Source organism: Talpa europaea (genome assembly GCF_964194135.1).
Source record: "Talpa europaea genome assembly, chromosome: 10".
NCBI classification, from domain to species: Eukaryota; Metazoa; Chordata; class Mammalia; order Eulipotyphla; family Talpidae; genus Talpa; species Talpa europaea.
Genome location: NC_140077.1, coordinates 51,720,672 through 51,734,174, shown reverse-complemented (window position 1 = coordinate 51,734,174; position 13,503 = coordinate 51,720,672). Strand labels below are relative to the sequence as shown.

The 13,503-nt window shown below is 37.1% G+C and overlaps 1 protein-coding gene across 1 annotated transcript in view; it reads right to left on the bottom strand.

Annotated features, from left to right (window-relative positions):
- The window catches only part of ANK3 (ankyrin 3), a gene marked incomplete at its 5' end in the record, with an annotated part of 310,179 nt that overhangs the window by 188,374 nt on the left and 108,302 nt on the right, over positions 1–13,503 (bottom strand). Inside the window, 3 exons of the mRNA XM_084245456.1 lie at positions 5,349–5,447; positions 7,312–7,497; positions 12,886–12,984. Coding sequence (XP_084101582.1) covers positions 5,349–5,447; positions 7,312–7,497; positions 12,886–12,984 — 384 coding nt within the window. The remainder of the gene's footprint in view (positions 1–5,348; positions 5,448–7,311; positions 7,498–12,885; positions 12,985–13,503) is intronic.

Here is a 13,503-nt window from a genome sequence, read left to right as displayed (position 1 = left end):
AACCATATTTGGGCAGAATGCATGTTTGATACGTTACTTTTCCATCAATAGGCTTAATAATTCAACTACCAAAAGTATTGTTTTCACTTTAACCAAAAACTAAAATATCTTAAGTAACCTTTCATATGACTTGAGTTCCAAATGTTTCAGTCACTTGCCAAGTCTTTGTTTAAAACATGTGATATACGAGACAGACAGTCCAATGGACATGGTAACCAGCCATTGGTCTGTACTACACACACAGTTCTATCAAATACAAACTGGTCATAAGACAGCTAAGTAGTTGGGCCACAGTCCTTGGGTCTCCTCAAGCAAGTGCTTTCACAGATGGCAATTTAGTTAGAATGGGGAAGGAGGAATTGAAATTTTTGAAAAGTAGTAATTAAAGATATTGTTAGTTATATAACTTGTTCTTATTAGAATTCAAGTGGTAACAATTGTACTTCAGTTATTTCACACACACAAAATGGTCGTTACATATAAGTCTAAGGTACCTTTTGTAAAAAATGGAAACAAGGACCCCTATATGGTCACATTTACTTTTTCTGTTTCATCCTAACATTTCATGCTATTTATATTTTAATCACCTGAAATCCTGTGTAAACAAGTGAGCACTCAAAACATGAATCCCTAATCCTTCAGAAATCAAATCCAAAAAACACTAAATAACAAGACCAATAAAGGGATGTTATTCAATTATCATCTCAAAATGGAAAGTCGAAAACTAATGTACCGGAGAAAGGTCAGTGACAAGAGTGAAGACTAGGTTAGGTGGTCCATTACATTTGATGGAAAACTCTTAGCCAGCAATGTATTAATCTACCTTCTTCCATCAATACAAGAAACTATGCTGGCATCCACATAATATAATTGAGCCTTTACTTACTTCAGTGTATAAATGCTCCTTACTAGAATGATAATCAGTGGCAGCTCTGATGTGTTGTATTTTCTTTCTCAAGAGAGCTACAATGATTTACTAAAAGAGCAAAGGTCACACACAAATTCAGACAGTGTCAACACCATCTCAGCTGACTCAGCTCAAAGAATGAAGAACGCTGAGCTGCACTGCAGTGCTCAGCAGCAACTCCATTAACTCCCTGCAGAGGGCTCATGAGGGTGAACAGGTCTTCATGAGTAATCCAAAAGGAAATATTCAAGACATCAGAAAAAATTCTTACATATACATAGCAAAATTACAACACAGAAATCAAAATTGACAACATAATAAAAATCTAAGGAAAGGTGTTAATAAAACAAGTAAGCATGCTATAAATTGTTTACCATAATTGCTACTCGGGGGTATATAGTCCCCAAGGGCTAGGGTTGCTTTATTGCTGCATAAATTAGCTAGCCTCACAAAGAAGCATAGAAAACAATCTGTTCTACTGCGGATTCCCTTTAGTCACATATTTTTTTTTCCTGCCTTGTGTCTACTTTGGAAATGAACATTTTCAAGATACAGAAATGATTCCAGAAATATCCTTACTTTTATTCCCCTGCTCTCTTGGCTAGCAGACAGTCATTCTGTACCACAAAGAACTACAAGACTATCTACCTTTCTTCAATGACCTGTGATGGCCAGGGTTTCTCAAAAGATTAAAAATGGCTCTACTATATGGCTAAACAAAGGTTGCTGTTGTTTTTTAATTTAATTGCAGCCTTCTAATCAATATTTCTATCCAAACCTCATTCCTGTCATATACCATACACAAAAGTCAACTCAAAATGGATAAAACACTTTGATGTAAAACCTAAAACTGTAATACATACAGAAGAAAACAAAAGCATAACATTTCACAACATAGGTTTCAGATTCATTGTGTATCCATGTCCAACAATAAAGAAAACAAAAAGAGAATAAAAACAATGGGGACTACATCAAATCAAAAAGTTTCTGTACAGTGAAAGAAATTACCACTAAAACAAAAAGACACCCTAATGAGTGGGAGAAAACATTTGCACACCATACATCACAAAATAGGTTGATATCAAAGATTTATAAAGAACTCCTACAACTCAACGAAAATAAAATTAATCCATTCAAAAAATGGGTCTAAGAGCTAAACAGGCAGTTCCCAAAGAAGACACACAGATGGCCAACATAAGAGAAAATGTTCATCATCACTTATCACCAGGGAAATGCAAATCAAAACCACAATGAGATACCACCTCACATTAGTGAGAATGGCCCATATAATAAAGACTAGAAACAGTAAGTGTTGGCAAGGACGTGGGGAGAAAGGTACCCTCTTACACTGTTGGTGGGATGTAGACTGAGCCACCCCCTATAGAACACGGAGGCTTCTCAAAAGATTAAAAATGGCTCTACTATATGGCCCAACAATTCCACTCCTAGTTATCTACCTGAAGAACACAAGAACACTATTTCAAAAGGAAATGGTGCACTCCCATGTTCATTGCAACACTATTTACAATAGCCAAACTATGGACACTGCTTATTGAATGGATGAGGGAGATGTGGTATATACATACAATGGAATACTACTCAACTATTTCTCAAGATAAACTCTCGCCATGTGTGACAATATGGATGGGGTTGGAGGGGATCATGTTGAGCAAAATAAGTCAGAAGGAGAAAGACAAATACTGGATGGTGTCATTTATATGTAGAATACAGAGAAGCAAAACAATGGGTCAGATAAAGTCAAACTTATAACAAACCCGAGAAATCTGACTGTGGAACTAAGGCTACCAGAGAGGGAGCAGGAGGGGTTAGAAAAGTGGGAAGGCAGCACCATGGACCACGAGGATGGACTATGGGTGCTTCGGTGGTGGGTGTGGTGTTGTAACAACACCTGAAAGGGGAACTTTAGGTTGCAAACCTGTTGGAAATCACTGTCACCACAATTAAAAAAACTAACAAATGTTGTTCCTGAAAAAAATCTTTTATGGTTATGAATTCCAGTCAGTTCTTAGCAATCAAGACTTAAAGATGTTCCCCTTATTGTTCTGACCAGGTGAAATTTGATCCCATCTGTGTTCCAGGGCCTTTTATTTTCACCTACTATTTCTGCTCATTCCTGAGAGAACATGATAATCAGTTCAATGTCCTAGAAAGACTACAGTGAGGTTGGGCTAGAAGAGGTTTCTGTAGTACAAAAGTACACATGCTGGATTACTGCATAATAGAATTAGTAGAGATTTGCAACCTAAAATGGGTTTTTTGAGGCAACTAGTAGGTACTTTAGCTTAAGTTCTTCATGAAAGCTGGTTCTTCTCAGACACCCGAAAGCAAGTCATCAATGACCAAATGCAGAAAGAAGCACACACTCTCAGGGTATAAACAACAGAGCAGGCTTCCTATAAAGCACAATCAAATTCTACCACAGCCTTCAGCTCAGAAGGCTATGAGACTTCATTCATTAGGAGTGGCTGGAGAAAATGTGTTCTTGGTTAGTAAAAAAGTCTGAATTTTAACATATTTTAAAGAAAAGCGCGGTGTGATTATTTTAAATTACATATGGTGACTCAGGCAAGCTTAACAACCTAAACAAACCCCTGGGTCTGAGGTCTCCATTAATCTCTAATTAATAAATTAAAGCATCATTTGCAATTAGTACAGTCATTGTCTTAATATAAATGGATGTTTTGGACTTGCTTGAAGGATTTAAAAGATACTGTAATTTCTCTTCTTAACTTGTTTAAACATTGCCCCAATCTTTTTTTCAGCAGCATCGGGAAATTTCTGAACAATGGCGCAAACTGCAAATACCATCCTGACATGAATTTTCCAAATGTTCTAATTAGAAGATGCAACTTAATAAGGTTTTTCATTATATTGTGAATTACAGAAATAAAACCAGAAGAATGTATCCCAAAGACATGAGCTTCAGTTTTAACTTTGACATGCCCATATATATATATATGTGACTCTGTCATGCAAAATGTCAGCCTGGGCTTTGGATCTAATATGTCACTGAATCCTAAGGATACAGTTAATGCAATAGGAACAGAGGTCTAGAGTGACTCTCTGGTGTCATTTAAACTGATAAAGCCTTTTAGCAAGCTGATGACAATATAGTAAGAAATAGCTTATATATTAGTATAGTCTAAGTTCTTATTAATTTCTATAACACTAATGAAGGATAAGAAGGCAAAGAAAATGAACTCCTCAAATTACCTAAAGGGAGACAGATAGCGGTGTGGTTAAGAGGTGCAGAGCTGAAATCCTGCCTTCTCTAATTTGCCAGCTCTGTGATCTAGTTACTTCTTACCTCTAAGCCTTGGTTGCTTCTTCTGTAAAACAGGCATAAAGGACACTTTCCTTGATATAATAATAAATGATCTAAAAATGCTTTGCCTGGCAGCATCCAGTAGTGACGTCAAAGGTGGTATTACTTTTACTGCTACTGAAACTACCATCATATCGCTAGTATCCTACCCTATTTCCTTATCTGATCTAGTCCTGTTTCTCCTCTACTAAGAGAGGTTTTAGTAAACACGTGGAATCAAAGCCTCGTGGCTGTGATATGTCAGATACTGTGCTAAGGGCTTTCAGACATTTTCCTTTAAGTTTCACAGTAGCCCAATGAGGGAGTCTTGCCATTGTATTATTATTTAAGGTTATTATTATATTACTTCATCTTATAAATGAGGAACCTGACAGACATAGAGAGTTAGTGCCAAAACATGAAGTGGGGGAGTCTGAGTCCTCACTTTAAGTCATTACTCAATTCTGCCTTCTGCTTCAGTTCCACTTCCAAAGATGACCTTTCTGATGATCAAGGCTAGCGTGAGACAAGTTACTACATTCAAATAGTATTATTCAGCACTGATATTCCAGCTGTCTAGAGGTACACATGGTAACTGTGATTCATTTTTCTATGAAGGTGACCTTATTCAGGTTACGGAATTTTGTTGCTCATCACCAGAGTTTATAGGGAACAGAAGACAGAAACAGAAGATTGTCTCCAAAGTGTGGGTCTCATCCAGATATTTCAGCCATACCCATCTGTAAGGTTAAGACACTGAGATCTAAGGCACTCTTGCTACTGAGTCACCAGTTGCTAAGTGTCTCAGAAACGAACTAGGCAGCAGTTGTATGTTCCAGTCGTAATTACTTGACTTACGTCTTCTGTAGATCTACTTATATATTTATCGCCTGCCCCTCAATGCCACCCTAATTTTGGTTTCCTTTCCATGCTAGGAAATAGGCACACCTGTGTAAAAGCAAGAAACTGCACTAAGATAAGTAGAAACTCAAAGCTTGCATCGAGTGGAAGGATCCTTGAAGGTCATTTGTCTCAACTTCCTCCTCATGTTGGGAAAGGAGAGTCAAGAATCCATTTCAAACGCTTTAAGCGCATGTCACAGAGCAGTACTCTTACCCGTGCAGTGAAGTCCACAGCAGCCGCTCGGTTTAACAGCAACGTGGCCACATTGATATTTCCATAGTGAGCTGCTATGTGGAGCGGAGTGAAGCCACTCTGTAAAGAAAACACAGCAGACATTCAAATGACTCCTGTCGGCTCCTTGATATGTGAACACCATAACTCCACCCAAGTAAAAATGAGGAAGCAAAATATGCTGAGGTCCACATTCCATTCTGTACTAGGTTTCTTTCCATTAGTGCCAATTGCTCATGGGGTTTCAAATAAACGCCAAACTTGGAGGCGGAGGAGTAGCCAGAGAGGAACCCAGGGTAGAGAGTACTTTTAGTAATTATAGGACTATACAAAAGTCAACATTTCAAAAAGTGAAAATAGATGATAAGAGCAATCTTTATGGCTTATAAAAAACTTGATTAGTATCACTGTTTTATTGATGGTAAAGTAACCCATTGAAATTCTTTGTGAAAATTGAAATATTCTTATATAATCAATATGGAATCAAATTAATAGAAAAAGCCAATTTTGATGATAAAAGCAATTTGGGGGGAAGAGGTACTACTACAATTGGTGTTATATAATGGTTGATTGCATTCTATCTAAAGAATCCACAAGTTGGTCTCTTTATTAGCAAATATTTATTCAACAACACATTTTTTTTTCTGGCTTATTCATACCAAGATCATTTTACTTCCTTAAAAAAATGCTAAAACATGCAGCAATTCACTTAGTCCCCAAAGATTGAAACCTTATAGGAACTAGATGCATTTCTAAATTGTTAGCAAGCTTCTAAGCCATGCTAGCTATCTCACTGACTCTTGTGGAAGGGTGGATCAAATTGTACCATCCTGAGGTCAATTTCCTTTTGCTGACACCACGGAGGGTAAGTGTCATGCAAAATTCTAAAGAATCAGTCCTAGAGAAATAGAATGACAGGGTTGTCTGCAGCTTTAGATATAGCTGTTAAGCATCTAAAGTGTCAAAACTCTTCATCTCACAAAACTCTATTGCAATATCCTTAAAGTTTCCTTTCAAACACCAGGTTCAGCTGCAGAAAGCCCTGGTAAAGCAAACTACTGTCTTCTCTGGCACATGCTACTTTGGGGATGGGGTAGAAAGCAGGTATGTAAGCCTACAGAAGGCAATGCAAAGAAAGGAAAGAAATGAGGCAGCAGCACTAAGTAATGGGGAAATGATGATGCAGATACAGATTATATGTATATGTATTATATATATATATATATATATATACCTCTGTTGTTCTATTCACCACCATCTAGGTTAACACATTTGGAAGCAAAGAGGAGGAAAAAATGAACGGTTAGTTCACTATTGGTGATATGGATTGCAGAAAGCTCATGACCACTAAGTAATGAAGATGAGGGCTATGATGGAAGCACAATAGGCACAGAAAGAAAGCTAGTCTGAATGAAGGGCTACACAATGACCTATTCCACACGCCACATTTCCTTCACAGAGACGTCCAAGTCATATGTGTCAAAATGATGGGAAATGTTGGCTGGGACTCTGGCTGCTGGCACACTCTCTGCAGCAGATAAATACTGTGTGTGGCGTGTTATCTTAGATATCCACAAGGGTTTATTTGTGTACATTGTCATTTAGCCTTTTGCACCTTTCACCCTAAAGTCTGAGCTGAAGTGTTCAATGCATTTCAAGTACATGTTAAAAGGAAGGAAACTCTCAGGTGCATATAAGTCAGCTTCCCTTGGTGTGGCCTCCCTGTTAGCATGCATAGGGCAACATCCACAGGTACCTCCTGGCCTTATTTACTAAGAGGGATGCACCATCAATTGGCTATGTATGTTGGATCTGTATGTTCACACCTTCTACTGAAGTTAAGTATTTGGCATAAGCTTGCCAAGAGGGAGATCAGGCATTCTTAAAGGTTGGATGCCTGACAAAGAACAGCCGCATGACAGGCCACCTTGGCCCTTGGCCTCACCTTGGACTCCACATCTGCATTGTTGTCGTTCTGCAGGAGCAGGGCGGCAGCTTTCGTGTCGTCTTTTCGGGCAGCGATGTGAAGAGCTGGGAGACGCACTTTTCCTTTAGTGTCATTTTCTAGCAGGAGTGAAACTACTTGATCATGACCTTGTTGCAAAGCTACCGCCAATGGTGTGAAGCCATCCTGCAAATAAATGGACAGGTCAAGACTGGAGCCAAGGGAATTTTTTTAACCCAATTTATGAATAAGAAGATGATCGAGTGTCAGTTTTTGTTGAAGGTTATTATGGCTAACATTTATGTAGACACACAAGTGACAAGACAATGTCAAAATATAGTTTAACAAAGCAACAAGAAATTTTTAATGTTTATAGGGTTTCAGTTCTGGTGAAAAGTGATAGACATTACTTCAGTCAAATTTGAAAATGCACAAAAGCACGACCTATAGAGAAGAAGATGCCCTCATTTTCTGTTCATAAAATAACCTCAGTGAAAGCAATATTCCAGTTAAATAGGGGAAACACTTTCAAAGGAGCTCATTTAAATAAGATATAACATTTAAAACCAGGGAGTTTGCTTGTCTGGTTCATCACTGTGCCTTGTTGCTTACCATTTAAGTGGTGCTCACTCAGTCCACATAAATGAATGAAACACAGTTAATGCTATTTTAAGAAAGGTCTATATGAAAGACTACTGGTTTCTCTGGCTATGAGGAAAGAAGACAAAGACTCGGGCAAAATATGACTAGAATAAATTCAGACACACACACATCTATACAGTTTGAGTCTCCCCACTGTGTTGCCTTGGGTTTCAACAAAGAAAAGACAGCTCTGCATTTCATGAGTAATGCTCACTGAAAGAATAAACAGCACAGAGTGGGAAATCCTGACTCAAATTTTAATTTTGCATTGCTTTTATTATCATCCACTCAAAAGAATATTTAAAATTTATTTTTCCTAGAGAACAGGCAAGTAAGTTACTTATTGCTTTGTTTGGGCCACAATATTTTATATCTGTAGTCATTGTACAAATAGGGGGCTACTCCACCAGAAGAGAGTGTTTGCAAGGCAGAAAGAATATACTTGCATACTGATACTTTGTTGGTCTTCCTAAAACACCACTTTTCATCTTTTCCTAGCTGGAAAATAGACAAGGGCTTCTTCCTGCTATTGATTGCAAATTGGCATGTTTATATTCAAAGAGGTGCAAAACATTGACCCAAGGCAAATAAGGGATAAGATACAGGCTCCTCTGTATACATCCTTTCCTATTGCCTATAGTCTCCTTACCAACCATGCATGTGCAGACTATTTGGTGTCTATATTCCAGCTATTTAGCCCACCTGAAATGCCATTCTCCTTGCTCTGCATACACAAATTCTCCACATCTCACAATCTAGTTTAAGCTCTACTGGATCCTGTCAACTTTACTATCCAAGAAGACCCAGAAGAGGAAAAGGATAACCATTATTATAACCAGCATAATCCTGGCAACCAAAGTAAGATAACAAAAGGGTAGGATACAAAGTGTCACCAGAATACCACTACAGGTTTACACTTGAGGACATAAAGATAGAATGTAATGTTATGAGAAAAGTAATCTACACAGCTGCATAAATATATTATCTCATTTTCATACCAATAATATATAAACAAATTTAGAGAAACAAAATGTTATTGCTGGGCCTCCCCTGGTGGCCCAGCGGTTGAGCGCTGGGCTGTGAAGCTGCCCGCAGCCTCTGCAGCGCTGGTTCGATCCCTGGCCACCGGCGAGGGTCCCACATGGCACGCAGACCTCTCCTGGTGCCCGCTGCTCCCCTTAGCAGTGTACTTCAGTCCTTCTGCCTGTTCTGCTCCCTGCTCTGGCTCTGGTGAATTCTCTCACCCTCCCGTGCTTCTGACTGTACCCAGTGCTTGTATAAATAAAATAAATAAATCTTTAAAAAAAAATGTTATTGCTAAGGAAAATTAGCAGTGACCTTTACTGCTTTTTGCTTCTCATTGTACTTTTTAATTTATGTAATGTATCATCTTTGCAAAAAACCTCAAAAGTACATTGTTTTTGAAGGCGTGATAAAAGAAAATCTGTAGATTAAGAGTTAATGTTGCATCTCACTATTAAAACCTGAACAAAACCTAAAGCATACAAATGACAGCTTGCTTCTGTTCTGAATCAAAACTAAATGGCTATAGCTACAGTTCCATGGATATGAATTTGTAAATCCACAGGGCCTGTACATAAAGGAAACTACTTTGCACCAGAAAATAAACTGCCACTGAGACGATTAGCATTGACAAGAAAGTGCTTCCTGCATAAGCCAATTAAACACACAAAGATTCCAGCTTTAAAGTGTTAATAGCTAGAATTAGCAGCTCCAGATTCTGTTTCCAAACCAAGTTTAAATAGTTTGGGTTGTTTTGTGTGGTTATTCTTAAGAGAGAAATATAAGCTAAAAGGTGATGTAATAGGCTTTCCATGAGAACCTTCACTGCTTTGTGTAGAGTCTGACACATAATAGCTAGGTAATAATTACTGGTGGAACAAATGGACAAATAAATATAATTCGTGTTTTAGAATCTTAATTAGCAAAAGAAGACAGATAAAGGAAAATACATAATATGCACTACACAGTAATAGAGAAAAGACTTTAAAACAAAATCATGCCGAAGACTTGACACATATACACACAAGGTATTTAGGGGGGGAAATGTATTTGAAAGAACTGGGCAAAATCACATCATGTAATAAATGGAAATTTCTATTAAAACTTGCAATTCAAATGATCCTTTATTCTCTGTACCATTTGTTTTGTAAATACAGCCTTCTGTACAAATAATACAAATAGCATCATTAAGAAGAGCAATAATAGCAGGGTTAATACACTGTATTAATAAAACAACTATATCTTGCTGCTGTTTTTTAATTCTCTAATACGAATAAGCCTAAAGAAGACAAAAAGTTTCAAAAGCTCAGACACCTTTAGATAAACAGACAGCTGCTGTTGAGGTAGCAAGGCACCTGCAAGCCTCATGAAGACACATGTGACTTGTTATTCCACAGAACATTTATCTGTTTCCTTCCTTCCCTCCCTCCCTCTTTCCTGAAAGTGGGGAGCCTGGGTTTGTCTGACCCAGGACACTTGGGAATCCCCATATATGTGCCTTCTGGCTATCCTGACCCAAGTAAAGGGAGACAGTAAATGTGGGTGAATTGAAGTGTGAAGTGTCCCATGTCTTCTGGTTATCCTGACAATTGCTTCCAACTGGAGAAAAACTAGACCCCATCCTTTCCTGTGTGTCTCTTGCTTCTGTGTTCTGTAGCCATGACCCAAGTATTCCCAAAAAGAAGGGAAATGCTCTTCCTGCTGTAAGGCTCAATATTCTTATTTTTTTAAAGGCCAATATATGGATGTAGATCACTGATAACATCACATGCTCAATTTGGTCAGTTTTCTCTTTTTTTTTACCTGCTCTTCTCCTGCATTTTAAGAATTGATTGCACATATGCTGCCTTAATTTTTTTCCACCCTGTTTTCTTTCTTAACGTCACAGAACTATCATGAAATGAAACAAAAGAGTAAAAATATTTTTAAATATTTGCCAAAAGCCTACTGGTTTGAAGAGCTTACACAATGTATCTCTTTACATTGGTTGTAGTATCTGTTTTGGATCTTGAAAGAAAAATCTTTAAGAAAAATTGGAGAACTGATGAACCAGTGGTGATTAGTTTACAAGTTAATTTGAATCTATTACTATCAAGTTGGGCTTATGTTTGTTTCCAAAGGAGAGATACTTGGGGATCTGTGTATCACAGAAAAGAATATTAACTGTCACATGTGAAGAAAGTACGATGAAAACACTTTCATTTAGTTGATCATATATTTAGTATTTCCATGTAAAAATGGGAGTAGACTTTCTTTTATGCAATAGCCCCTCTCCTGTCTCCATTCTCCCCTCACTGATAAGACCTGTCCATACTCAAGAACTATGGTCAGGCCAGGTTCTCCCCAAGTGTGAGGAGAGGTACTGTGCTCCACTTATTAAATGCTTGTTCTTTTGTTATCAACCAGCAGTCATTTCTTACCTTTAAGAGTATTATTACAAAAACAACATTCTCATTACAAAAATCCCCAACAGTTCTGAAGGGTAAAGGGAAAAGTAAGGTTGCCTCCTATCTCTCAGTGCACACCACTGTAACAGTATTCTATGACATTTTCCTCTATCTGGATAGATCGCCTTGCCTCATTTTTAATATGCTCTGTAACACTTTTGTGTTAATATAACAAAATTTATTAAGCAGGTTCCATATTTGTGCATATTTAGGTTATTTCCACTTAAAAAATTGGTATTACTTATGTTAATGAACTTATATACTAACATTGCATTTTCCTTTATTATAACTGTAATATAAATTCTTAGATATGGAATTGCTAAGTAAAAATGGAGGTAAACATTCATTTTTGATACATTTTGATAGTTTCCAAAAGTTCTACACAAGTGCTGTAATCAATTATGAACTTCATTAATACTGTAAGCAAATTTCAACTTCACCTATCCCTCAAATTTTGTCCTCATTTCACTGGCAAGAGATTAGATCATTTTTTACCTGATTAATAAATTAACACTTCTTTGACTGTGAATCAGAGGAAGGATATTTTTATATACTTTGCATTTCTTTTTATGCAAATTACTTTTTCATTTACTTAGTGGTTTCCCTGGGAGGCATCAGAAAATGTGGGTAAGGTTATAAGCAATTCCTTTACTGCCCTTGTTAGGGGGAAAAGGCGGTCCCAAAGCAAATTCCATACAGGCTTTGTGGACTCCACCTGGCTGCTTAACCCCACCCTCAGGTCCCAGCCACCTTCCCTTTGGTGGTGATGGGATTTGGAGTTCTCAGTGTCTTTGGCTTTGACCTGGGGTGGGGGTGGAGTCCACAAAGCCTGTATGGAATTTGCTTTGGGACCGCCTTTTCCCCCTAACACCCTCTTTATTGTGTCATGCAGGGAACACATTAGAATGCAAGACAAAGGTGTGATATAATGACAATGACAACCCTTCATTTGTTCTAATTCATTTTGTTAGAAATAAAGAACAAGACACTGGTATTTTATCATTAGCAATTAATTTCTATTGATATACTTCACAAGAAATATCAACCTTCTGTTCTGATGACCTGAAAAAATAAACTGCATTACCAAAGATTGTACCAAAGATTTAAATAACCTTCTTAAATAATCCTTCTGTTCAAGGTTGCAAATTTGTTCTTCAAATGTCACCCTTATCTAAATCTTTAAAATGTATAATAGTTTTGTTTAGAAGCATTAATTAATTAGTTAACTTTAGAAATATAGAAGTTCAATCATTAAAATTAGGTTAACTTAAATCTGGACAAAAACATTTAAAATTAATGCTTAATCACAAAAATATTTAAAACCAGGGTTTTCTTTGAGGCAAAATTATGAGACAGAAGATTATTCTCAGATAAACATGTAAATAGCAAACAACACAATGCCAGGGTGGAGCTACTCACACCCTGGAGCAACTTACACCTAGAAAAAAAACAAACATCTTACCTCCGTGGCAAGGCTTTGACTGGCACCATTGTCAAGAAGGAACTTCACAACCTCCAGGTGGTTTTCTTGGGCTGCCATATACAATGGTGTGAAACCATTCTGCAAAGAAAGAAATGTTTATGTGAAGCTTTCTAGCACAATCAATTTTTCCACTGTACTGATATTATAAATTCTAAGAAATGCTCAGATATAATTTTGATGACACTTTAATGTAGCTAATATTTATTAGAAAACCTAAAGTACCACAGTTTAAGCAGAATTCGTAAGTGCAATTCACAATTATACTTCATAATTTGTATTTTGAATGTAGTTCATTCAATAGTGAACAGTCTAAATATAATTCATAACATATCCACTTTAGATAAATAAGGACATCCATTTAATCATCAAGCACTTAATGTCTACTATGAGTAAAGGATTTTACTAGATGCTGTAAGGATATGAAGAACAATATATTTGGTCAATGCAGCTCCCAAACAATGAACTATTTTAAATAAATGATGTGATACTTTTACATGAAATTAAGCATGTGAAACATTTCCTATTTTGGGAGGAATTAATTTACAATATCTTCAAACTTACCATACATGGTAAGTTCTACGATAGTCATTTAGAACA